The sequence below is a fragment of the Aythya ferina genome (genome assembly GCF_964211825.1).
Source record: "Aythya ferina genome assembly, chromosome: 7".
NCBI classification, from domain to species: domain Eukaryota; kingdom Metazoa; phylum Chordata; class Aves; order Anseriformes; family Anatidae; genus Aythya; species Aythya ferina.
The window spans coordinates 23,537,574-23,564,666 of NC_140302.1; the positions used below are offsets into that span (position 1 = coordinate 23,537,574).

Below are 27,093 nucleotides of genomic sequence, written 5' to 3' on the forward strand. Positions count from 1 at the left end.
TGCGACTTCAAAAGTGACTTGTAAAGATGAGATGCAATTGAGTGCTCCCTCCTCGTGATATCTGAAGTCAGCTTTCAAAGGTTATCTTCTCTGTTGTTTTTTATTTGGGGGGGAGGGAGTTGGGTGAGAAGAAACTTATGAATTAATTCACGGTTGTGAAGTCATTCAGATTTCTTCTGCGTTTCCCACTAGACAACTGAGGATGTGTTGGATCTTAAATCACAGAGGCTGCAGCTAGGGAAGCAGAGCAGGGGAACAGCAGTGCTCCCACACATGGTATTATCTGAGATCCTTCCAGCAGCGTTAACATCTTTCCAGGTGCCTTGAGAATAACTATATTAAAAAGATCGTCTTTTATTTTAATCCCTTTGCTATCTTTGTTTCAAACCGTATATTCCCAGATTTGCCTCTAACATTACAAGCTCTGCCTGTTGGAATTACTTTGCCTGTCGCTATCCCTTCGCTTACCCTTTACGCCAGCAATGACAGCATCAAGAAGTTTTTTCGGTGACCTTCTCCCATGTGTGAATCACATTCCTAAGCAGGTCCCCAAAACTACTGCTCACCCCTCACTAAAAGCCCCAATTTAGCAAATACTCATTCCTGGGCTCGTGCCAAAGGGCGTGCAGCAGTTTGCAACCGGTCGATTAAGAAATCAGCGACTTGCTGAAATGTCTTGCTGAATGAGGATTTAAATCCTCCCTCCCCCCAGGCCCACTTTTGTCGTGCCTCGGGGACATGAAACAGCTCGGCGTGATCGGTCTCACTAAAGAATCCGAAGAAACCCTCGCACTGCAGCTCTCTGAGCTGACTGAGGACTCTCTTCTGTTTGCCCAAGGAGGTGAAGTTGTGATACTCGGCAATTTCCTTCATTTAAGCAGCTTCACTCACACAACCCAAGTGGAGAGCTGGACTCAATGAGCTTTGTGGGTCCCTTCCACCTCGGGCTATCCTGTGGTTCTGCGAGGGTTTGGGGTCCTTAGGGCAAAGGGCCTCACCAGCTAGGGTTAATCCCAGTGCCCATGGATAGAGACCTGAAGCTTTCTGCTCTTCCCAGCCCAGGAGCACAGCTTCACAAGGAGGAAAGCAGCAGAGCCTCTCATCTCCCATATGCTGGCATAGCTGGATGGCAGAAAGCGACCTGAATCTGAAGGGTTTGTTATTTCAGAAGGCTCTGGCAGGTTTGGAAGAGGTGGATGCCTCTTCAAGAGCAAAACGGAGCAGCTCAGAACCCATCCTGAACCAAACCAAGCCGAGGGAAATAAGCTAATTATACTTATTTTCTACTTCTAGCATACAGCATGGATGCTTCTTTCTGCAACATCCTGTGCCTTCTCATCATTACACATATCTGTGCTAGAGAAAACTTTAAAATTAATTTGAGGCTTCGTTCCTTTAAGCTGAACAACTTCATCTTAAGTGTGAGACCATCAGCGAGTCCTCCAGGCAAACAACAACAAAAAAAACCCTTGGTATTTCTGATAGTCACAGGACTAAAAGTGTCGATTAAAAATGTTCTGGGAAGAGCTTGCAATGTGTAATACACACCAAAGAATGGCAGATGGGAATATGGTTCATCACTTTCAGAGGCTATTTTCAAAGATTTGACAGATGCATTCAGACATACAGAAAAGATATGATAAATGCTAGTTTACAGCACCAAGCTTTCGAGTTATTTACACAAAGACTTACTATTCCCAAACTAGTGTAAGATGTAGCCTCTAATCATACCAAGTTTTTATTTAGATGATATTTGCCAAGTAAAGCTAAGCCAGCGACAGTATGAGGCTACCTTAGCATTTCACTTTTTAATACCAGGATTAGTATACAAGGAATATAATAGTCAGTCTGTAGTGTAAAAATCATGTATCTTTACCAAAAAATGGAATTGGAGATGATGTTAGTAAATGCAAACCCTACCTACATTTCAGCAGCACAAGCTGAGGAAAACACTTGTCAGGAAAAAGAGAAGCCTGGAGCAGACAGGCTGCAGCACTACGTGAATGCTCCTGAAGCCAGGAGATTCCTCCGTGCTGCTCTCAAAATCACCCCAGGACTGAGCCCGCAGGTTAGCAGAAATGCCCAAACCCACGTGGCCTCCATTACACACCGCTTCCTGTAACCTACTTTTTAGCATTCAGCATTTAGGTATCAATAATGCATGACGTTAAAAGTAGTTCAGCCCAACACCAAGTGGGGTGGGCAGAAAGGGAAGGGGGGCTGCAGCAGGCAGCAGCTGGAGCGTGGTGGCACCGCTCAGCCTGCCCCGGGACCCGTGCAGGACAGCGGGGCTGGAGCCTTTGGGGCTGGAGCCTTCCCCAATAACCAGGAGCTGGGGCTGTGCCCCTGTGTGCAGGGGGAGCTGGGGCTGCAGGCAAGCTGAGCACTGCTGTGCAAGCAGGCAGATAGTGTGAGCTTGGTCCAAGCTCCTCCGGTAAGCAAGGCGCTGCTCCCAGGGGAACAGGGTTATTTGGGAGATGGCAAGCGAGCCAAACTGAGCTGTGCAAGGCAACGGTAAGGGTTCCCAGCTAGGCTTTTATTCGCAGGGTTTCTACCTTGGCTCATTACTAAGTGCTCAATGAACAAGGCTACTTTTCCCCCCCCTCCCCTCCCGAGACACTGTTCATTCTTCATCAAATAAATTATTTACCATGAGAGAAATTAAGGTGGCCAGTAGGGAAGAGTGAATTAGAGTAGGGGAGTTCACGAGAGCAGGCTGCTGCGAGGCGACATTTCAGCTCTCGCCCGTGTTCCCTGCCCAGCTGCTCAAGCAGCTTCCTTGCCAATCCTAATCACCAACAAGGCACGAAGGGAGCGCACCAACCCCAAAGCTTGAGCCTCCAGCCAGAATTTGTTTCACCTGCTATTTTCACTTCCTCTCCTGGTCCTTTATTTGCAGTAATTTGCATTTCAAAAACCTCCGATTTACTAGTGCAAACGTTTAGGAAGCACACTAGAAACAAGAGAATGGGAACCCCTTCAAGTTTTTCACAACAAAATTTATTAGAAGAATAGTGGTTTTGAAAAGTCTAGCATCCAGTGAAAACTACCATACACAACGTTACAGCTGGGAATGTGTTTCCAAAATGACATGGTCAAATAATACAATGGAGCCATTAAATCTTACACATGCACAACAAGAGAATTAGCGCTTTGACATACAATGCAAAAAAATAAATGGACCACATGAAATAAAAATTTAAAAGTACTTATCACATACATTAAGACACAGCTTATTTAGTCCAGTCAAAAAATCAGAACTGCATTAAAAAAATTAATGTAGTGCAATCAAACCAAAAACCTTAATTTGTGATCATAAGTGCTCTACTACATAAAACATTGATCATAGCAAGGAACAAAAAATTCAAATCACACAGTACAAAAAAATCTGTAAATAAATATAAACTACAGTACAAGAGAAATATTAAATTATACAATTCCGTCAAACTGTAAACAGTATATTGAAATGAGGTCCATAAGAGTAAAGGGGGGGGTTCCTGTTTTTTTCCCATGACACTTGAACTTCTAGAGGTCAGAGAGAAATGCCATTTTCCATACTCTTCAAAGACTATGGGTTACATAAATAGAAAGAGAAGACTTTTTAGATGTAAAGTGTCAAATAATAAAGCAGAGGTGTTGCTGACTTGCGACTGCCAACAGATTCCTGCGAGAGCAGAGCAGCAGATTTTATTTTGAAGTTTCACCTCCCTGTGAGCGCAGCACGGAGGCCCATCACTACAGATGTTCAGTGCCAACACGTTCGGAATTAGCGCTCAGCATCAGAGAGGAGACACCTGCTGAGGGCCCGGTCCTACCAATTAGGTGGAAGCGATTACGTGCACCGTTACCAACTCGGACCTCTGCTGATTATCTGACAGGTTTACACGCTTGTCATACAAACACCAACTTTGGCAGAACAATTACTAATAAACTCAAAGCACTCCCGGCCCATTGGTTTCCATCACAGTGGCCAGTGCACAGAATTCTCTAAGGACATTGCATAACTAGAGTGTAGAGGTCAGACAGCCAAGGACCCGTGCTTGAGGTTAGAAGTAGTTATGGTGAGAGAGAAGCAAGAGCCACGTTAAGAAGCTGCCTCTGCCGGTTACAGAAGCAGCTGGGAATGTATTTCTTTTTTAGCTGCGCTGGCTAGTAGTGGCATTTTAAAATATATAAGTTTAAGATAACATATATACTATATATGTATATAATATAATACATATTATATAATATACATAGGAATTTCTTACAATACATACCAGGAACCCCCACGCGATCTGCTCAGTAGTAATAACTGAATATACAGAATGCCACTATAAGTGTCTGAGGCACTGTGTGCTGGAGAGTAAATATGCAGCTTTAAAATCCGTTTGGCTGAGTTATACCTGGATACCTGAACTGAGTTTTAAGTTGACATTCATCAAGGATGTGCTATCAGCACGTCAAAAGAAAAGCAAAACAAAATACAAGTCACTGCTAGGTTTAAGAAGAGAGTACAAGTACCTGAATTGAGTGAGGATAGTGTGTAAACTGTCCCTGAGGGTTTTTAAACAGTGTGTGTACAAGTTGGATTCCTAAGAACATTAGTTTAAACTTACATTGCGGACTGATAAAATACCAATGTCTGACAATTTAACAAGTGGAGGTTAGAAAGAGTTATGAGCAAACACTCAAAACATATTTTATACATTTTAAAGCAGCAGTAAGCTGCTGTAAGCATACATCCCATCAGTACAAGCAACACGTGGGACTCAGATAAAGGTTTCTATTTGCAAAAAGCCCATCATATATCGATAAGTAAAGAATATTCACCTGCTAAATTAGAATGCACCTAGTTACAGACTAGCAATTCAAGATTAATTTTTTTTTTAATCAAATACTTTGCTATACTTTGCTATTACATACTAAAATCCCTTAAGCTCACTAATGCTGGTATTCTAATCTATTTTTTTTAATGTTCCCCCTTCATTTAAGAAATATACCATTCCACAACTTAAACATTAAGATCCATTTTCAGTCCTCAGATGTAAAAAGCATGTCAATGAGTTTATATTAAAAATTTACATGGTAAAAAGGCTTGAATTTCAGCCAGAGATTCTAAATACTACTCATTCCCTGAAGGCATAAGGGAGAAAGAATCCCTACCCATTTTTCTTGTGATATATTTTTACAAACTGAACATTAAACAATGGTCCAAAATGATTTTTCAGTTTGGGAAACTTCCCTTTCCCTACCCATCATCCCAGATTCCAAATGTCAAGCCCTGAAATGGCCTCCTGAAATGATCAGTTAAAAATATCAGGCATGTATACATCCCCTGCCTGAACTTCAGAATATTTTGTCATACTACTCTTTAAAAGACAGATTAGTATCCCAAGAGAACTTGTAATCTGACCTGAAAAGCTGTTAACGATCCTAGATTGTACGTTTAAAATACCTCATAACCTGAAGACCAGATTTAATTAAGACTCTGGCGTTGTAACAGAAAAAGTGCTGCAGTTATTTATCCCTTTTCTGGTACTTTAGAATAGGTCAGACAAGTGCTTTTTATAGTGACAGTAAAGTTTACATGCTTTCATGCAGGCATAAAAAATAGTATCTGCAAAAATATTTGAGAAATGTAGCACCAAGTAGTTGATAAACTGTATTAGTAGCTGTAGTGGTGTCTTCATTACTTCTGAGTAGGAAAAAACATTAAGACTGTATATTAGGTAATAACTAGAGAAATTACTTTCTGGCGTTAACATTTCCTGCTCCAGTCAGAATGAAGTCTGTGTCCTAATCCCTGCTCCAACAGGTAGAATTAGCATCTCGAGTACTCTGAAGCTATACTTACCAATTAAGTAGAGACAAGCGTAGGGCAGGAAGGGGGAGATGTTTGTTTTTAAGAAGGTGAATGAAATACCCTGGGACAGGCTGAGAAAAAAATCCAGCCTCCTAGCACTTAGCCCAGGAAAACTGATTTTGCAACTGTGATAAGAGATTTTTGTGAGGATTAGAAAAAGCTCTCTAATACAAAGGTTTTTGTGACGATACCTGAATATAGGCGTAATTGAATAGGACGTGAAGCCCAAATCTGCTGCTGTAATACTGTTATAGAGGCCTGGCCCCAGTCAAACCAAGAACAGGAGAGAGATGGACACTAGAATGCTGTAACTACTTACAGTTTTTTCCTGGTCTATGTGGAGTGCATCTACGGATCATTCTGAGTCGACAATCTCTCTCTGTTTAGCAATCACCACAGTACTTACAGTGGTGACACACTGGATAATCAGAAATTCATAACCATAGCGATTGTATCTGCTACATCTAACAGAACTAGCAGTGCAGATTTTCAGGTTTCTGAAGTTTCTAATCACCGAGTTTTCAAAATAATTCAAGATCAAGTATTAACCTCAACAGTACCAGGACTAGTCTCAAAACAATTTAGGTCTAGCTTCTAAAACCGGTATCAGTCAGCATTATCTACTGGTGCCAAGAAAAAGCAGTATTGACCTAGACTGAAGTCACATTTAGTTTTTGAAACATTTGTGGGGAAAACCTAGAAGTTTCTGATGCCCCTAAAAGGGAGAAGCAACCCTTCAATCCTACCTCTAACATCTGGCAGAGAATTTGAGATATTTAAACTATTGTGACAAAGCTTTCAGTACAGGTTAACAAATATGCCTTCATAAGCGTTTGGACTGCAATAGGTGCATGCATTCTCACACTGAAGAGTTAAAATTTCGTCTTCACTGAAAGAAAGAGCTCTTTACACGACAAGATGTTGCCACACTGTTTTTGAGAAACAAGGGAACGGCACAGTGTTCCCTTCACTCCTTGGACACCGTGTTCTTCTCCTAAGACTCAAGGACATCTTAAGAGCATTGATCCAAAGTAAACTGAAAAGCAGCACGATAACTCCAGTTTTGCCTGTATAACAATCGCTGCAGATGATATAAAAAGCAATTCAGTCAGAACTAAGAAGTTGTTCCAACCTATACAAAGCTTACTCAACCCTAAAGCCCCTGAATCATATTGCCAGTTCCTGCGAATTTCTGGGGGAAGGCAATGTACCCTCAAGTCCTTGTGAAAGAAATATTTAGACTAATGTCGGCCTGCCACTAGTAAAAGCACAGACTGTTCCTTGCCTGCTCCTAACCAATCTAAGCACACCTGCAGTTACCTTTCGTGTTTAGGAATATCCGTGAGCACTGGAAAGCTCCAGAAGGAAGGTGGCACAGGAATTGCTAGAGAACACAGAAGCTGAAGGTGTTCCCTTACTAGAGGCACTATCTTATCTCTACACCTGCATTTTTTTAACAGAATTTGTTTTACGATTTCAATGAAAATTCAGGTCTAGCAATAGGGCTGGTAACGCGAGCATGGAATTAGGAGTTCTGCAACGAGAAGAAAGCAAAAGGCATACCTGCATCGCTTGGGCAGCAACTTCTACTTAACAGGAAGAAATGAGAAATCCTAAAGGGAACTGCCTTGAGCCTTCAAGAAAGGTTAGCGAATGACTGAGAAAAAAGTCTTCTGACAGAAATCGAAGCGAGTCCAGATACGTGTCCCTACAATACCTGACTGGAAACGTTCAACTCGATAGCTGTACTCAAGCATTACGGCCACGATAATGCCTACAACACTGTGGAATGAGGATCCAGCTGGCTGAAAGTGAGGTAATAGTTTGTAATAGGTCAGAGTTCTAAAAAAGCACTTTTACATCTTACAAGTCCAAATAATAATAAAAAAAGGACACATTTCATACATGTTGGGCTTTCTCACCAGAACTGTACGATAATTAACTCCACACCAGGACCCCTACCACACTAAGCCTTACTCATCTTCAATTATATGCTGCAGCAAAGATTTACCAAGCGACACCTAAACTTCAGTACAATATGAAACTTGATCCTTAAAACTTTATACACACAAAATATAAAATTACTTTTCTAGGATGGGGGTAGGGGAGAGGGATTCTCCTTCATGATACTTGGACTGAAAAACTAGTTTTCAGAGACTGCCACAAATATTATTCACAGTTTCTTGCTGTCAGGCTTTTTCAGCTACATCAACGTAGTACACAACAATACTGTTAAGTCCAATAACTACATCGGATGGACGTTCTCGGGAATAAGAGCAAACTAGTGACGAAAAATACCCGAAAGGCCTCCTCCTATCGACGTCTCCATTTTTACAGGGTTGCGGTTTGTCTACGTTACGCGTTAATGCCATCTCAGAAGAGCAGCAGAAGAAAGATTTTAAACCTTATCTCCTGTCCAAGTGATCCAAGTAACATAAGCATCCACTTACCAGAAATAACATGAGAAACAAGGCTTTTGTCACAAAGACAGCAGTGAACCACACCTTCCCACACCAAAATATGGTCAACCAGGGATTTTGGCCATGCAAACTGCTGGTCAGCAGAAAATTAAGCATGCTAATGGACAAACATTAATTCCAATCATATATTTAAAATGATCCCAAATACTACTAGTTAGCTACACTGAAAGCGCCTGTAAAAAATATGTAGTGAGAACTGAAACAAAATCTTAGTGATCACTGCAGCACTTCGAGTGATACTAGCCTTACGTGATGAATCACCTCAGAGAAAATACATTAGATGGGACTTTGAAACAAAAAGTTAACATTAAAAGGTGCACCTGAATATTACAGACTAAATTTACAAAACCTACAATAAGGTAAAATATATATCTTTTGAATATTCAGCAGCTTTTTTTTTTTTTAAATTTGTTTTTATTTTTTTGAGAGGCTCATGAAATTTTTCAAAGGGACCACTAACTAATCTCAACCATGCTTCACAAAACAATAATGGCTATTTTATATTGCAGTTACCAACGTAATGCAATTAGTGCTTAAAAAATAATCTACACTTTTTTCTTTTTTTTTCTTTTTAAACAGAGACCTTTGGAGGAAATATGGTTGTTCAAAAGCTTCTCGAAAAAGAAAGGTTACCTGAATAATAAGTTATCACAGATCAAGTGTTGTGTTTAAAAGCTTTGCAGACGTGAGTATTACAATCTTCAGGTCTCAGGACATTTAAACTGAGAAAGTTACGCGTTTGGTTTGTTGGTTATTTTTTTAAATCCACTTTCTAACCAAAGCAAATAAAGAGTACTCAACTTCTCACTATCTATTTACAATTCTTAGCCTACAGTCTGAAATGACAAGACAAATTCTCTTTTAAAACTGCAGCATTAAAGGGTAGGCACACCATTCTTCTGCTGCACGATTGTCACCCACTTAAACATACACATACAAAATATTTAGGTTAGTAAAATGAGCACTCCACGTACACTACAGTGACAAGTTTTCATAAAACTCAACTCATGTTGCTTAAATAAAGACAACTGCAAAAGGTTAAACCTCTCTGAACAGTAAAACTGTGTTAATTCTTTTTTTTCCTGTGTTAAACTTGCAGCAAACTTTCTACCGTAACCTCCAACAGCAGATGAAACCACACATTTAACTGCACCTTTATTGCAATTACCAGCTAAACTGGAACATATTGCAGAGTTTATATACTGCTACTGAGCTTCAACTGCTTCAAATGCCGCAACGACAACTAGAGAGCTACGAGGAACCAGGATTTTGAGTACTAAAGCATATTAAGTAAACAAACAAAAAAGTATACCTGGGGCCAAATGCCCGGTCCGTTTCAAGAATGAGCAGTGCATATTTAAAATGACAGCAATGGTGTGCCTAACCTTTGAAACTATGAAGTTACTGGGGAGGGGGAGAGGCTAATAGCATCAATTGTTCCAGAATTCATTCAGCATCCCTAGGACTAGCTAAGGCCATCCTCCCGTGAACTTGTAGAAACCACTTTCGATCACTGACATCACTGAATGCTCTCACACAAAAATTCCAATGCTTCTTTTGGTTGTGCAACTGGGAAAAAAAAGCGGTAATTCTAGCTACCTTTTGCACAAATTAAGACCAAATTGTTTCTACCTGAAGAACCAGCAATTGCGATTTGGTCGTACTGTGGTAAGTCCAGTAAGCTCCACCTAGTTACTGACCACTCCCGCTGAGAGTATCAAAGATAAAAGTTCTGTACAAAAACTTATCCTGGATCTCCATATAATGATACAGGTATCATTAACATTTGGAAAAAAAAAAAAGAAAAAAATATTTGTGGTTTACGGAGTGCTTTTACGGTGTTTAAATGCTTATTCTAGCATGTGCTAAACCACTATCAAAATAGGTTAAATAAAAACAACACCCAAAAAAAAAAAAAAGCAGGACTTAGATTATTTCCTGCTACTGGCAACTGTAATATTTAAAAAGGAAACACCCATTCATCGAGTGTTCGACCCTGACTGTATTACAGATAGATATGATGCAGAGCCTGAGTTAGATCAGGCTACCAGTGTTTTACTTCTTCCCTGAACATTAACAAGCTCCTTCACTAACGTGGATATTTGGGCAGACTACTGAGGTTGTAACGTTTGAGATCACTGTTTTGTGGGCTTTTTTTTTTTTTTTTGCGCAAGATCACAGTAGTTTGTTACACGTATCCCCCCCCGTCCCCAGATTAGAGTCATTTAAACTAGTTGTTGGAACCACATAGTTTAGTAAACTCAGAATCAAGTCTGTAAAAAGCATAAAGGTCACAAAGAACCATAGTTCTGTTATAATGAGGCATACCCTAATACATCATTTAGTGTACCCTGACTGCTCCTGGCCATGAGAAGCTTGTCTTCCGTGAGATAAGGCTACATCCTCAAGCAGGTGAGTCAAATATCACCCTTCAAAAATATCAAACAAAATTACAGCAAAGGTAGTGTTACAAATAATCAACTGACATATTCTGAAGGTAGTGTATGTAAGTTTTCCCTCCCCTCCCCTCCGGGTGAGCACTAAGCAGACAGCGAATGGTATGTTTAATTTAGAAATAAAATAGCGGAGAGCCTAATTAGACCCAATTGATTATCCACCAAATAAACAAATCTCCGAGTTCAAGAGAGGTACCATTCCTAAGTAGCTTGATTTAGCTTAAATCTTTCCATCAACTGGATCAAAGAAAAGGAGGGGGAAAAAAAAGATTACTGAAACCTTTTGTAGAACAACAGTCTGATTTTCTCAGTCAAAAAAGCCTGGTTTGGAGAGACTATCAGTTTAACAAAGTGGACTTATTTCTCTAAAGGCAGAGAAGAAAAATTCCAGCAACGGGAGTTCAGGCGGGCTGTACAGGCAAGATGTCCACTTCCACAGATCTGCATTCTTTATGAGGTAACTCAACTCTCTATTACAGAGAAACATGCAAAAGGCAAAAAAAAAAAAAAAAAAAAAAAAAAAGGGGGGGGGGGAAAAAAGAGAGCGGGGTAGTGGGCAGGTGAAGGAGGGAAACTGCACCATACCAGGCAAGAAAAAAATTTACAAATGTGACATTCAGAGCACACCCTTCACCTGTGTCCACACAAGTCTATGCTAGACTGCAAAGGAAAGAACATTGCAGTCAGTAGGAGAATCAGGTGTGCTCAATGGTGGTTGAACTATGCAGTAGTGCTCACCCAGTTTGCAAAGTAATTGGCACTCTACAACATCCCTACTCATCTTTCAATTCATTCGCACTTTGTGCTGCTTCTCCCTGGGGATCTAATTCAATCTTTACTGAAACATCCTGCCCCTCCGACCTCATTAATTTCATTTTTTTCTTTGGAGGGTTTTTCAAAGTGCCCAGCCTCTCTTTAACTTTGTACTCCAGTGTACTGTGGGGGATCCCATAAATACTCTGAGCTTTGGAAACACTCATTTTCCCGCTCATAACCACAGAGATTGCTTCCTCCAGTATCTCGCTGTTGTACTGTCTGTATCTCCCTCTTTTCTTCCTAGGTTGCTTGGAGCCAGGATCTCCCTCTTGATCTGAGGTGGGATATGGCTGTCCAGAGGTAGACTGCTCAGCATCTGAGCCCCAGGAATCTGGTCCAGCATCCAGCAAACTTCTCCTGTTTTGTTTTGGAAGGATAGCCCTTAACTTTTTGCTAAGCGCGCTCTCCGTTTGTGAACCCATTACCAAAGAGCTATAGCTGTACTGGTCACCAGTGCGGGACTCCCAAGAAAGGTCCATGCCTCGAACTTGTGGTATCTTTAAATCCACAGGAGACGAATGGCTCACGTCCTTTTTCCCATCCTGTTTAGTTTGAAGTGCCATTTTTTGAAAGGCAGAGTTTTCTGTAAGAAAAGGAAGGTCACTGATGTTGCTGAGTGCACCATTTCCCCTGAATTTCATGCGGCTGAAATTGAATTCGTAGTGTGGTTTTGCCCAAGAAGCCTCCCTGGATAATATTAAGTGCTGTCCATGATTCTGTAGTCCAGATGGCCCATGGCTGGCAGCCGTAGAAAACTGGTTTCTGCTCAGCAGTTCTTCACTAATCTGGAGTGATCGAGCCAGCGGTACTTTAAGAGATGTAGAGTGGCCATAACCTTCCCTGGTTCCATCCTGCAAGCTTCTTGGAGGTACCCCATCACCACTCTGTAGTCCCTCTGGATGGTGCTGGCTGGGTCTCCCAGGTCGCCTAATTGGATGGAAGGAAACTGATGTGAGCAGGACTTGCACAGGTAGGGAGGGATGGGTGAGGGGGCCACTCCTTTATTAGAAGGCCTTGCTTGGGTAACATCACTTTTTGTGTTATTTATTTTTCTCTAAATTTTTTTTTTTTTAATTTTTAAAAATTTTTTGTTTATTAAGTCTCAGCATCAGTCAGTTTTAAAACTTGTTCACAAAAAAAGAGAAGCTTTTTGGGCAAAGAAAAAAATGAAACCTGTTGGCTGGTCTCTGGTTGGGTTCACAAATTCTCGGAGGAGAAAAGGCTTCGCGCAAGCGTCTGAAAATAGCACCTTAATTACAAAGTAGTAGTCAATCGCCATAGATCTATACACAACTGTGTTACTGGTGTGACGTTACCACTAAACAAGTACAGTAATAAAAGAGTAAGCCAAAAATGCAACATATTCAACATGCAAATATGACTGATTGGCTTGACTTTCGTTAAGCACCGAGTATGAAAGCTGGGATACTGCAGATCACAAAGAAAAACGCTAGACTTACCAAATTGCTCTCTTAACAACTAAGTGCATATATACATGTCCCTGATTCTCATTTGACACACAGCACAGCATGGCTAGGAAAAAAACTCAAATACAAAGCTATGAACTTTAGTCCAGACCAAGGGTTAGTAGCAGAAAAAAACAGTATGTATTTTTTTTTAACCGTTTTCCTTATGTCACAAGTGTTCTTTATGACACAATGTACTACTGCAGATAAACACGTGTATTTTAATATTTTGCTTGCTTAGCCCCTCTGTAGTAACTAAGTCACACTGGCCAGCAACTAGTTGCAAATTCCACCTCCAGACCCTCCCACGTTCAACAGACAGACTAACAAAGCGACTGGGAAGCGACTGAGTTTCAGTGCTCCAGGAGACTTTACTGGTGTGAAGCCCTCTAGATAAATCAGCGTTACTTAAGGACAGAGTGAATACTACTGAAAAGCTACATTAAAGTCACGTTTAGATCAGGAAAAAAAGCCTTTAGAGCAGACATATCCACTGAAAGCACCTGGCACGTAACATGCACAGCACTTAACATGTATGCTGCTAGCTCCTCTCCAGGATGCGATAGGTCACAGCTGGAGTACCAAGAGTCAAACTGGATTCAGACCAAAATCCAGAGAAATGAATCGCCTGCTGTCCCACAGAACTTGGTGCATATTCTCTGCCCCTTCTACAGCATACGTTGCACCAGAATGCGCACCAGTGTTTGTGCCTGAAGAAAGGCAATACTGGCAGCTAGCTACAACAGAAGGTCACACATGATTTCCTTCATGCTGAACAGACTAAACCTTCATTTAGCACACACCTGGACAAGCAACTACAGGTGCCAGTGTACAGCATCCTCTCCTGACCCACAGAACTGGCCAGGACAGAGCCAGATGCTGGCCCTGTCATCCCTACGTGTGGGACTTCAGCCCTCACTTGGGGCACAAGCAAGGGAACAGAATTTGCAGCCCTGGTGGATTTTGTCACCTTCATAAGGAAATAAAGCTAGAAACAGAAACCTTTTCTGAATTGAAGAGCTGGTGGGCAAGGTCTGCACTTAAGAACGGTGTACAAGTATTAAGACTAACTGCTAAACAAGGACTGAAGTATTTTATTAATAAAAATATTAAATGAGAAATGAAATCTTGGAAGGGGGAAAATCTGAGAGAGTAGTATTTTTCTAGATAAATGCAACAGTTAAACCAGTTGTTAGCATTACATGGGATTACATGGGTGGCGGTGGGGTGTTAGTTTAAAAATTCACGTCTTTCATATGCTTTTGTTAAGCTAAACCCAGCAATTAAACGGTAGTTTATACCACATACTGTTTCTGTACCTCACTAATAAAAATATTCACAGTAGCTTCAAGATAAAGTTCTCCTGTCAACACCCTTTTATTCCCAGTCAACCTCTCCAGTACATTTATCTCACTCCTAAGAGTAAAGGGTTTCTAAATGTATGCAAACTGTGACCATTATAAATATGAAACCTAAAAGTAACTATTGATAGCATTCTTTCACACCTTGAACTAATTAAGACAAGAGTAGTACACCATGTATGTTTTTTGTTTGTTTGTTTGTTTTTTTTTAAAAAAAAAAAACAACTAACTCAGTGCTAAAATGCAATCATAGAAAGTCATACCTAGAATTTTCTGAACTTCTAGACTTCCCTCCTTGCCTGTCCCTCCCCACAACCCCCTTTTTTAAGCTGTGGTTCATGCTAGGAAATATTAACAAAGAACATGCAGTGATATAAATCAAACTCATCCTGGTTCATCATCCAAATCATTGCTACCCATAAAATAAACCTGTTAGTTAACTTTCCCCTAATTGAAGTGAAATGTAAATTATATCACAAAGACTCCTCAGACATTTAACTGAACTTGGATCTCCACTGAATCCAAGCAGCAGCTAATGGAAAGCTCTGTGGCTAAGCATTAACCTGGCCAAAGTAACAGATATTAGAGTTCTTTACTGCAATAAACCTGTCTCAGTTTGCAACAATTCTTATTTGGCAGGTGGGATGAAGGTATTTACCAAAGGCACAAGCTGAAAGACACATTACTCCAAAGGGTTAACACCAAAACTAAGTTAAAATTAACATGAGATAAACATATTTTTAGTTAAAAAGTTTTAGAAGATCATAGTAAGTTGCTTTCTCTTACCCATTTCCTGGAGTACTGGAGCACCCTGGAGAATGACTCAGAGAGGTGCTGCCGGCACAAGGACTCTTCTTAGTGGATAAATCAAGCACGCCGTCTGTAGAGATGAAAGAATCACTTCAGTGTTTGAAGAAACAGAATCAGCCTCGCTGTCCCTTGACAGAATCACTCCTTTGGGCTAAAGTCATATTTAGCACACAACATTTTAACTTTGTTTTTACACGAGTCAAGATTTGGATTTGTTCATAGTTTGGCTTACAAGTGAATTCAGCATTGTCTCCAGAAGTCAGAACAAAATTTAGCATCTGTTTACAAGAGCCAGAGAACAAATGACTACCTACAAATGACAGCTCAGGACACAAAGCAGGCTAAGCATAACTAACCCTCAGCAGTCCCATAACAAAACACTCTTCAAACTCCTTATACTTTGGGGACTTTAAAATTGTGTTTATTATATATACACAAATCAGTGTTGGATTATTTATATATCTATTTTAAAAATGCAAATAAATGTAGGAAAATTAATGTGAGAATTTCATATTGGAAACTCACTTTTGAATGAACCCACAATCACAAATGCAGGACTCCTCACCTGGCAGCTAGCTTCATCCTTTTTTCCACGTCTCCGATGGATCCCTACTGGCAGGGCTGCCAGTAGGAATTTCCTCTCTGTCCTGTCATTTTACTGCCTCCTCTTCCATATACCAAACAGCTTTTCCTGCTCGACTGCTTCTTCCATCCTGCCCTGGACACAGTCACTGATGGCACTTCCTTGTGCTCACCCATGCTCCTCTGAGCCCTTACGTAAACCTCTCATTTCTAGGCAACAGGAAAGGGAGTCTTTTTTTTTCTTTTTTTTTTTTTGCTAGCAAAGCCTTGTTGCCATTGCACTGAGACATAAAATTCCTGTCATTTTAATAAGGACAATATTGTCTTAGAAGCAGCCCAGCCACCTGAAATTCCTGGAAACTTTGAAACAAGAAATTTATGGGGCTGAGAGAAATGAAACCTCAAATGAAATGGGAGCTAAATTAGAGCTGCTTGCTCACTAACTCAGGTAAGTGCCACCAAACACAAGAACAACCTACGATGGCTTTCAGATTGCCTCGAGTTCTCATTTAATGTATGGAGAAAAAACCAAGAGGATAAACAGCGAAACAGACCCAGCTGACAGAAAGCTGTTCCACCCACTGCGTCGGGGAGCGCACCGAAACCCAACCCGAAGCGAGCAGAGTTGGAGCCTTCCCTCTGAACACTGATACCCAGCTCGGGATACAGTGACCGGCTCAAGTGGCACCTCCTTTTCAAAAGGATGGCCTGAACAGCAGGCTGCTGGAGGGGCTTCACCCACCTTCCCTTCAGAAGGCTCGTCACCACTTACAAGTCCTGGAGGGCAAGCAGGACCAGCCTCACACCCCGAGGGAGAAGCTGACAAACTAGCTTCTGCCCCTCAGTCCTCCAGAACAGAAACATACCAAAAAGCATCACCAGTGGTCTTCCACGACAGCCTCTTAAGCCTCTCGTTAGCAAGTCTGGCAAACCCCCTTCCCAATTACATTAAATGTAAATTGGAAAAAAAAATAATTACATCAGCAAACAGATCCCTGCAGAAGTTAATATGCACATGTTCTAATTCCGTAACAAGTATAATGAACATTATAAATTATCTTGGAGCTTTTTCGTCTCTGAAGAACAGTTCGTGTATATGCTTTCTTCTTCTCTACAAAACCCTCCAATTAAAAAAAAAAAGCAAAACACCAGAAGCAGAACTAATTCTCTCCTTTACTCTTTCAGGGAAAGGCTTCAAAATGGGAACAGTTTAACATTTATAAACATGCATGCAAAAAAGACACTCGTTAATTACATTTATTATAACATTAACTAGAAATAAAAGCCTTTCAGCTAAACACAGAGGGCCTCCCTTTAAGAAGTGCCATATAACCTTGCACTGCAATTTGGTAACTGACGTGTGGCGACAACTTGCAATTATAAGTGTAATAAGTGTCCAGATGTCCCATCGCAATATTGTCAGACACCAGAAATTGACCTTCTTACAAGAGACTTCATAAACTTCAGTTCAACAACAAAGGATAAAGCGATATTTACAACTATGTACCAGCTAGTTACAGGTTTTTACTTTGGTTGTGTTGTGTTTTTTTTTTAAGGCATCTTTTCAACTCGAGGATGGATAGCCTACCTTGTATTTAGTAGCATGGTTTCAGACATTTATTAACACGTTTCTAAAGAAGGGTAAAGAGGCTAAGTCCAACGCCATCAGTAAGATGGCTTCTGACAACTTCTATTCCACATTTGCAGAAAAAAAAAAACACTTGCATACTATAATCACTCGCAGAATTTGCTTGTTAAAAACATTTTTTGATGGAAAGCACGGTTTTCACTCTAAAACAAGCCCTGCAACACTGTTACAAGTTATTCAATCTGTGCTTTGCTGAACAAGTCTATTTTTAAGGTAGAAAAAAAATACTTTTCCAAATGTACAAATCGGGAAGTTTTGGACAGTTTGCGGTATCATTTTTGCAGCTTTCACAAAGCAATTTGTCACAAAAATTTAAAAAGATACTGCTTTAATGCTACAACCACGAAGAAAATAAATGCCATCAGTCCTTCAGTCGGAGTCTGTACTGATCTTCAGAAAGGAGACAATTTTCAGGACCACATGGTCTTGTCTTACCAGCAAGTGTGCAGCCTATTTTGACAGACTGTTTCTCATAGCTCCCAGCAGCAACAGCACATTTGAACCCAGAGGTTAGAGTATGTCCTGCCTTTTACCCTTCTTCAGAAAAATCACTCACGCCTATCAGCCTACATCCTTTCAAGATGTATTTTCTCTGCCAGCCTCATCCAGCTGGTCATTATTTTATTGTAATACATCTAACGCTTTTCCACTTCACATTTTACGTAAAATTGCAAACTTCTACTCGTTTGTTTGTGCAACAAGAATGCCATTCATGGATTGCCACAGGATGCAAGACACTGGTAAGAGTCCTACCTTGTTCACTAGGTTCTGACTGAGACTTTCTGACAGTAAGGTCCAGAGGTGAGTCTTGGTCAGCCATGAGAAGTTTGCTGAGCACAGGGTTCTGAGCAGTTGCAGCCGTGGGAGAGGAGGCGACCAGAGATGCTTTCAGCAGGCTTTGGTTCTTTGTGCTATTGGGCTGGCTGGAGTCCTGAGTAGAGCTATTTTTTGAGGTATATTCAGCAGCAAACTGTCGGATCATTCGCTGCATGATCTCACGGGCCACTAGGGGAATATTGGGGTCAGAGACCCTAGGACTGTCTGCAAACATTAGAGATTGTTTTTTTAAGGAAGCACTTTAAGTAAAACAGATTTTACATTAAGTCATTGTTTATTTAAAAAAAGTCAAGGATAAATTAGTTTCTGTAGAATATGTATTTAAGTCTTAGAATACCTGAACAAGAACCAGTGCTAATTCTGGTACAACCTTCCCAAAATAACAGTTTCCTATGAGATCTATAAAAATCTCATCTTTTGTTTTCAATATATCTGGCCAGACCTTTAAAAGGTGTGAAAATGGAAAAGAGAGCTAGACCCATGAAGAGAAGTACCAAGTAATGAAGTTCATTGCAAAAACATTGAACAGGTTATTCAGTGGAAGAATTGAATAACTTACCTGCAACTACAGAAGAGGAAAGGGGGAAGAATAGAGTTGCAGCGGTCCCCTATGAAATTACTGGGAAATAAAGCACTATATTTCTGATTCTTCAAAATAATTCACATGAAGATCAAGCGTCTTCCATCTCATCCTATCTACTGCTACACTAAAATGCATCAGATATTATTCAAAGAATTTTCCCCATACACAAAAAGCAAGAGGTGTCAAATTAAAACTAATTCTATTTCTAGAACACTTGCTAAAAATACTGGTATGGAATGAGAAATGGAACAGGTAGAAGTCTACCCCCACCCTTTTTTTTTTTTCCCCTCATGAAATAGCATATAAATACAAAACTATCTGGAAATATGGGCAACACAAACATATTCAAGTGAATTACTATTTTAGAGCAGTAGCAATTCATGATGTCAAAGTAAATCCACAGCTCCGACATCACAGATTGTGTCTTACAACTTCCTCCCAAGCATTGATGGTTTTTTTCTGGCCAAATCAGGGTGGTTTTTTCCTGTTTTTTTTTTTTTTTTTTTTTTTTTTTTTTTTTTTAAAGAAAAAACTTTAAAAAAAAAGTTTTTTTAAAAAATTTAAAAAAAAAAAAAAACTTTTTTTTTTTTTTTTTTTTTAGGTTCCAGAAATGGCTCAAAAGGTTTGATTTTCTACTTCTGGAAAAGCATTCAGAGAAAATTGTGCAGAAGATGACCAAGTAAATCTAAAATCCACACTCAAAAAGGAACAACAGAAAAGTGTGTTGTTTTGTTTTTTATTTTTTGAAAAAGATTGCCCAGGTTGAAAGGCAATTTATCAAGATTGAGCTATTAGAAACATTTACTAAATCACCTGTTGGATATTAGTGTTAATTTGTCTTTTGCCACCATTTTTGACAAAAATGCATCAATCCAACAACCAGCTTCGAAGTTATCTATAAAAGCCGGCTGACACCAAGGTTTGAGTGTGGAGCTGCTCACAAAGCAGGGAGCCACAGCAAGCAGCTGCTCTGTTTCTTGATGAAAAAAATCATACTGAGCTTTGAACACCTATCAAGCCTGAATTCCTTCCTGTTAGGGTCAGCTTATTAAATCTAAGATCTTAGACAGTTACGATGCATAATCTTATCTTATAGGAATGGTATCTTAGAGGGTACAGTAGCTGTAAATTTCTTGGCTGTGTATGCAAATAGTTAATCATTTTATTGTGAAGCTTATAGGATATTTGTTTTTATTGTTGCTAAGCACATGACTCACCAAAAGTTCTAATAAATCATCAAGAGATGAGCCAAGCTTAAGTTTAGGTGTTTATATTCTCACCTTCTACCCAAGTGATCCATAAGGGCAAGCTGTAACAGGGAAGGAAGCACGGAAACTTTGTCCAGCAAGTGTGACATTTCTTCCGTTTTCTAAGCTCTCTACACATCCTGCTGAAGGACATGTGAAAGGCTCTAAGAAAGCCTAGAAGAGCACAAACCACTGTTCTGATCACACTGATGCCAACTATTTGGCATGTGCTTTTAATGTCTACATGTTGCAGCATGAATGCTCTGCGTAACTTACATTTTCCAAAGAATCATGCCTTTACAGTGCCCCCACATTCACCTGTACAATTCAATAATGCTTACAGCTAAACTTATTTTCCAAATTCAGGCAGAAAATATTGTGCATGCCTACAGCCATGCATCTTTCTAATCTGCAACTTCAAAGAAACAGCACAGACCAACTGCTAGGGCTTTCTAGTGCTGCTCAAAATAAATTCAATAATTCAGGACACTAATTTTTGAAGCAGAAGGGTAGTTACCTAGACATTAAAGGCTTCTTGCTCAATAGAAAGTCTGAATTTTAAATGTCAAGAATTAAAGCTGTTCAAAAGCGAGTGCAAAACATTTGCTGGTGCCTCTGCAGTGTTACTGGAAATCAACAGAATGTTTATTTTGATTCCAAGTATTTAGTTTCTTTGAAAAAAATTAGCTAAAGTATAGAGATAAATACAGCCAACATTTATCTACTCTAAGTTGTCTACTAAAGTAGCGCATCTGTGCTTTAAAGCCTCAATAGCCTTTGTGTGTTTTATCTATACTGAAATCTTAAAAGGGAAGCACCAACTGAAAAAGGTATGATTTCATTAAACCATCAGGAGAAGGTCCTATCCTGCCCCAACGTAAAGGTCTGATCAAACAGCTAGATACTACCACTCTGCTTTCACTGGAATTATGAATATTTGATAGAAGCATTAGTGAGTCGGAGTGCCATGGGCACAAAGCAGAGCAAGTAGATAAGATTAATGGACAGTAAGCCTGTTCAGAAAGTTTGCTGATACTGCTCGTTGTCTATGTATGTTAAGCACATGAGTTCGTGTCCTTGACATGTAATAGGCATGCATCCGTTCACAGAACATCTGCATGTCCCCCAGTCCACGGGGGCTACAAAATACCAGCCTCAAATGTTACTGGCAGTGAGGATGGAAAGAAAAAAATAATAATTTCTAGCCTGAAGCCAGGAGAGCCGAGTACCTCTGAGCAACACAGGAGCATCAGAATTCTACCGTTCTTTGTGTCCTCTTTGGTATGACACTGCCTGGGGATCTCATGGCAATGGCATGAGTTAAAATAACCTTTTAAGCAATCTAAATACAGCCAAGCTGGACAGTGATGCATTAAGGATTCGGAACTGACTTCCTGCCAGGCTCCTTCCCCTCCCTTATTGCTCCTGCACCAAGAACAGCTCCGCCAGGGAAAAGAAAACAAGAGTATATTTAAAAAAAAATGTCAGAGATTCTTAGTCATCTGAAGCGATTTCAATATCCTCATTCCGTGTATCTGACCACAGAGAAAGCCTTACATTATTTTCCTTCCAATAGGCAAGTATGCCGTTCGCATGAAACGCACACAGGTCACACAAAACTTTAAGCTCAACGTTAAAGGGATGAGATATTTAACAAAACATTTGGGAGTGCTGAAAAGGCATTTCCTCACAACCACCATCACCACCAGAAAACTGAATTGGAAGAAAATAAAGTATTATATATTTATTTATTTATTTTTAAACTGCTCTGGATTTAAAGTGAGATGGGATAAATTCAAAAGCAAAAGGAAACATTAACCTTAAAAGAAAAAAGCCACTGAAAAGACAGACTTGGAATAAAAGCATTATCTGAGCTATCAGTAGTAATGCAATAACTATCCCTCCTACCATCCTACATGCTTGTATATTCCACGCAATTCATCATACTACACCGTTTGTATTTATTCATTTGAGCCATAAAAGAAAGGCTAAAATACTGTTATCTGCTTTAAACACCTTTAAATATTTTGGTCACTGTGAGGCTGGGCTGAAGACTGGCTACAGCAATTTCTAATTTGTTAAACTGAAGCCTTCATTGTCCCCCAGCAGACAGGTTGGAATTACTGATTTGGCAGATTTTCTCACACATGGGTTAGACTGATAAGTACAATGCACTTTCACTCAGGATGCACTTGGATGCAACCTCTAGATTCCTGTTTCTCAGGTTGGCGGAAAACAGTGAAATGAGTTTTGTGCCTTCTTAGGAGTGCAGTTTAACTGATGTAACTCTCCAGAACAGATTTACAGTTTTCCAACACTGAGCTACTATTATTGCTCTCAGCATACTTCATAGTACTGATTTTCCAGTTCTTTTGCTGATCACTTTTTGAATTTTCCATTTACACCCTTCTGCACAATTCCAACTATATTTTGTATTGTGGATTGCTGGGGTGGGGGGTGGAAATTGCCACAGACCACAGTGAGAAGACTGCTGACCTCCTAAAAAAACACCCTGCGTTAATACAGATCCCTAAAATTAACAAATTTAATAAAAACAAGAAAATCCCACCTACCATCACCACAATCCCCTTCTTCCAGATAGCCCAGTCACCTAAACGTTGGCTTCAGAGGAGTTCTGCTGGGTAAGAACCGAGTAATTCCTCCAAAATTGTAAGAACACTAGTGTTCTCGTGTTGAATTTTACTTTAGGGTTAGATGTATTATGCTCTCTTCCACTTTCCCAAGACCACACTGTTGTACTGCTACATTATTTAAGAATCCATTTGCACTCATGGTAAATACATATAAAGAAGACAACTGGCAAATACTGAACATGCAATGACAACTTGAACATCTGACTTGGTACCCGAATCACATACAAAAAGACAAGCAAAAAGGCAAGAGATATCATTTCCAATCCCCCCATCAAAACCAACCTTTTCTGTAAAAGACTGCATTGAGGAACTCTTCCGCTTGCCTTTCAAAACGAATGATTTTTGCTTGCTCTTGTCTAAGCAGAGCTTCTTGTCCAGCTTCCGAGGCTGGCTCATCCAGACTGACTAAGTGCTCCTGCAAAGATATTTAATATTTGTAAGATCTTCCTGACTCCAAAACGAAGCAAGTTCCTTAGGCATTAACTATTTTACTAAATTCAAAGCTTTGTCAGACACTCAGCACAGAGGTGAATCTATTTAAATTGAGACTTGAATTTTGACTACGCCAGAACATCCTGCTTTGCCTTGGTTTCCTGTCGTAAATGCAGCAGAAGACTGAAAGATTTGATACCATTATAGGACATAACAGCCCAGCATAAAGAAGATTTAGATATTTTACCACATCTGGCTGCAAATCACATAGCTAACATTTGTTCTTCAGCTATTACTTTTGCTTCCATAAAAAAAGGAAACATCGAGGGCAAAATACAGAAAAAAACACCTTAATTTACACAGCTTTCATCCCAATTGAGCATGAAATGACCAAGCATTGGTAACAAACAGGTTCTTTATGAAGAGACTCAGCAGTGACTACTTTTAAGTGAAATCAACAGAAATTCACTGCTTACAACATCCGCAATGAATTAAAGTTCATTCTTTCATATAAGCGGAAGCAACTGAGTTATCTCAAATATTTCAAAACGGGTCTTTTAACTAGGATCATTAAATCCTGTGAGATGCCAAAATAAATTACTTTTTTTTTTTTTAAATACAACTCAAGAAACTGGAAGACAATGGTTACAAAAATCCTGAATGCCTGGATTTCCCCACCCATCCTCCTTCCTCGTTTCTTTCTCTTCAATGCCTTATTCCCGCTCAGGAGAATAATCCCTTTCGGGGCCCTTTCCTCCCACTTTCATTTTAAGCAATATTGAAGTTACCTGTATTTACCTACTGCAGGAATGCATACACAACCACTCTTTGGGTTTAGGGAGTGTTTTGTTTTGTTAACCTTTACATAGTATCAGTTACCATAATACCTTGGCTGTAACTGGCTTTTTGGCCTCTAACGTTCGAATTGATTTCTGATTCCTGTTCTCATGGGGCTAGGAGGGAAGGAGAAAACTGGCAATTCACTTATAGTTCACAATAAATGAAAGGAAGACAAAAAAAGAAGTCATTCTTAATTTTGTAACGCCTCAACTTTTAAGAGGTTTAATGAAATGAGGTTACATAATCAGCCTACAGTAAATTAACGAACGCAGCAGTCACATGAACTACGTGCAAAGGGTAATAATATGAACCAGCGTGGACTCTGGCCTGGCAACATGGGCACACACTGTGAGATTTGTAGTGTAACAGCTTCCAAAAGTTCCCCCTCAAAAATAAGGGGGAGATACTCTACCAGGCAGTAGTTTGTGCTAAATCAAAAGGCGAGGAGCATGCAACAACAGAGGTGAGCAAAGCACGCTTGCCACGAAGGCACCGTTCTGCAGAACTCAAGCTTCCCAAGCACCTGATGCTGGTTTTTATACCACAGAATCCAGGCTTGCCCTCAAACCTACCGGTTCTCATAGGAAAGACTAGTGCTTTTGACTCTTTAGGAGACTGAACTTGAACTGGGTGGTTAACTACAGACACAGCTTTGCTCCTGTGCCAGGTACACCTGCACCAGTGGTGCTCCTGCCGTTCACAGGCATTTTATGAACACGTTGAACACGCAGTTACACTTTTCCCATACTTCAGAGACATGAAGCATCAGTACAGGATGTCACAATGAAAACAGAGGTGGAAAGTCAACCCAATATTTTTTCTAAGTTATTCTCTAGGTGAGACATTATAGAACACGCTTGCTTTCTGTTTTTCCAAGCTGTGTTTCCACGTCCAACAATGTTGAGCCCGGAATCTGTCCTGCCATCCCCCTTCAGCCATTATGAGGATAATTGCAAACCCAACTCAGTTTGTGTAAAAAGGAGACATTTGTGCAAATTAACTAACAGATTAGTTAATCTAGATGCTGCAGAAGCTTTAGCACAATCACTGCAATATCTATGCATTTAAAACAAACTTTTTTACTTTTGTTTTACTTTAAAGGGAATCTCTGCAATCTGATGCAGAGATATTGGATAGATAAGATCCATTACAGTTAATTAGCACCCTCTGGCTAGGGTACCACATGCCATTGAAAAAAAAAAAAAAAAAAAAAGCTCTTTAAATTCAAAGGACAAACAAGAGAATTGGGAAAAAAAGGCAATATTAAGGCAATATCAGCTTGATGGGATACTCTGCCCTTTGGCAGACTATAACTCTGGAAGAAGCCTAAAACAAAAGTAATCCTCATCCAACACAAGGCATCTCACATTTTCCTAGTACTTTTTGCAATTAAGACATTACACAGCAAGCATCATACCGGCCTGAGTAGAAACTCTATGGAAACAATTTGGCAGCAGCATGCCGCACCATGAACAAGTGTACTCGTGTTATTCACGTATAGGTAATGCATGATGAACACAATTTAATTGACCTAGACTAGCCAAAACTGGACATTTTTTACATAGAGAAGGAATGATGAAAATAGGGATAGCCAGGAGAAAAAAAAAAACACACCTGCAAGTGGCTTACACTGGTGAATGGCTGAGTAAAGGATCATTTGATGTGCATCCAAGAGAACAGGGGAGTAGCAAGGGAGCACACTGCCGAGTTCTTACCTCTCATACTAAGGACCACGCATCTTTTCTTGCATGAATTTTTACTATTGTCCAAGACAACAGAATGTAAAGGAATAGTTATACAAAGTCAGATTTAACCCTATGCACAGGGGAAAAAAAGAAAAAAAGAATCTTCAGCTGCTCTCTGGCATCTTCAGATCAGTATTGACCACATAAGACAAAATTTATGAGAAAGATTTCTGCTTACTGCACTTTTAGGTTTTCTTATAACTTGTGTCAAAGTTATTCCAGCAATTTTTGCAGCTGGTTAACTCCTCAGAGAAAATTCACAAGCTTTGACACTAATTATTTGTGATTATTATTCAAAGTCTACTTCCAAAAGTCTTTTTTGTTTGTTTGTTTTGATTTTCCATCATTCTCCCCAATAAACATTTTGATCTGCTATCTTCAGTCTTATCCTCTCACTCGAATCCTGAATCATATCAAAGTTTTCAGTACCACCATGCAGTTAGCAGCAATGAATATTGCTGAGAGACCACCTAATCCTGGACATCCCAGTCCTGTCAGCACTGGGGTTGGATCCACACTACCCTCCTTGCAGGTAGCATTGGTACAGCAAACCCAAACTCTAAATGGCTAGTGTGAAGACAGAATATGGAGATCATCCCTACCTATCTTCCTGCAGAAAACACAAAGACCACCTGCGGCTGTCAGGCCAACACAGGGTCCCGAGGACACAGCATGGGCTCCCAGCCCTCCCAAGGCAGGATCAGGAACATTTCAGCATCCCTAGATTGCCTTCTCCAACACTTCCTTGTACAGTCTTTTTAACCCTTAGCCAGTGCAAAGTGGAATATTATTTTCTGTAGACGAGTCTTAAGTACACCTGGGACACAATGCCTTCCTTCTACATTCAGGAATAAACCTCAGCCTGTCTTAAAACAAAAACAGACGAGCAAAAACCCCACACCAAATAAACAACAGAAACACAACCCAGTCATTCCGGTTGCTTGTGCTTCCACACTACTCGTTTCCTTTCCACCTCTCTCAAAACACTATGTCCAGCTGAGGCTTTACCAGCACTCGGGCAAGAGAAGAATTTCCTCTCCAGGTATTAAGACAAATGCCTCTCTTGATAGATCCCCCCGAACAGTTGACTGCTGTTACAGCGCTATCACGTTTCAGACATCTGTAACTGGTGACTTGACAAAACAGGTTTCGGTCTATCCCATTTCTCAAATTTGTCAAGATCATTTTCAATTTTGTGCACGCCATTTGAAGCACCTGCAACCGTTCCCAGCTTGGCATCAGCTAAAAATCCAGATGGTTTAATTACTTTTAAGACTACCCTCACTTACTG

At 40.1% G+C, this 27,093-nt stretch overlaps 1 protein-coding gene across 1 annotated transcript in view; it reads right to left on the bottom strand.

Annotated features, from left to right (window-relative positions):
- Positions 1-2,978: 2,978 nt before the first annotated feature.
- The window catches only part of LCOR (ligand dependent nuclear receptor corepressor), a 58,682-nt gene continuing 34,567 nt past the window's right edge, over positions 2,979-27,093 (bottom strand). Inside the window, exons 4-7 of the mRNA XM_084526620.1 lie at positions 23,068-23,200; positions 18,218-18,505; positions 15,211-15,304; positions 2,979-12,524 (exon numbers count right to left, since the gene is read on the bottom strand). Of these exons, the coding sequence (XP_084382746.1) occupies positions 11,555-12,524; positions 15,211-15,304; positions 18,218-18,505; positions 23,068-23,200 (1,485 nt within the window). The 3' untranslated portion in view covers positions 2,979-11,554. The remainder of the gene's footprint in view (positions 12,525-15,210; positions 15,305-18,217; positions 18,506-23,067; positions 23,201-27,093) is intronic.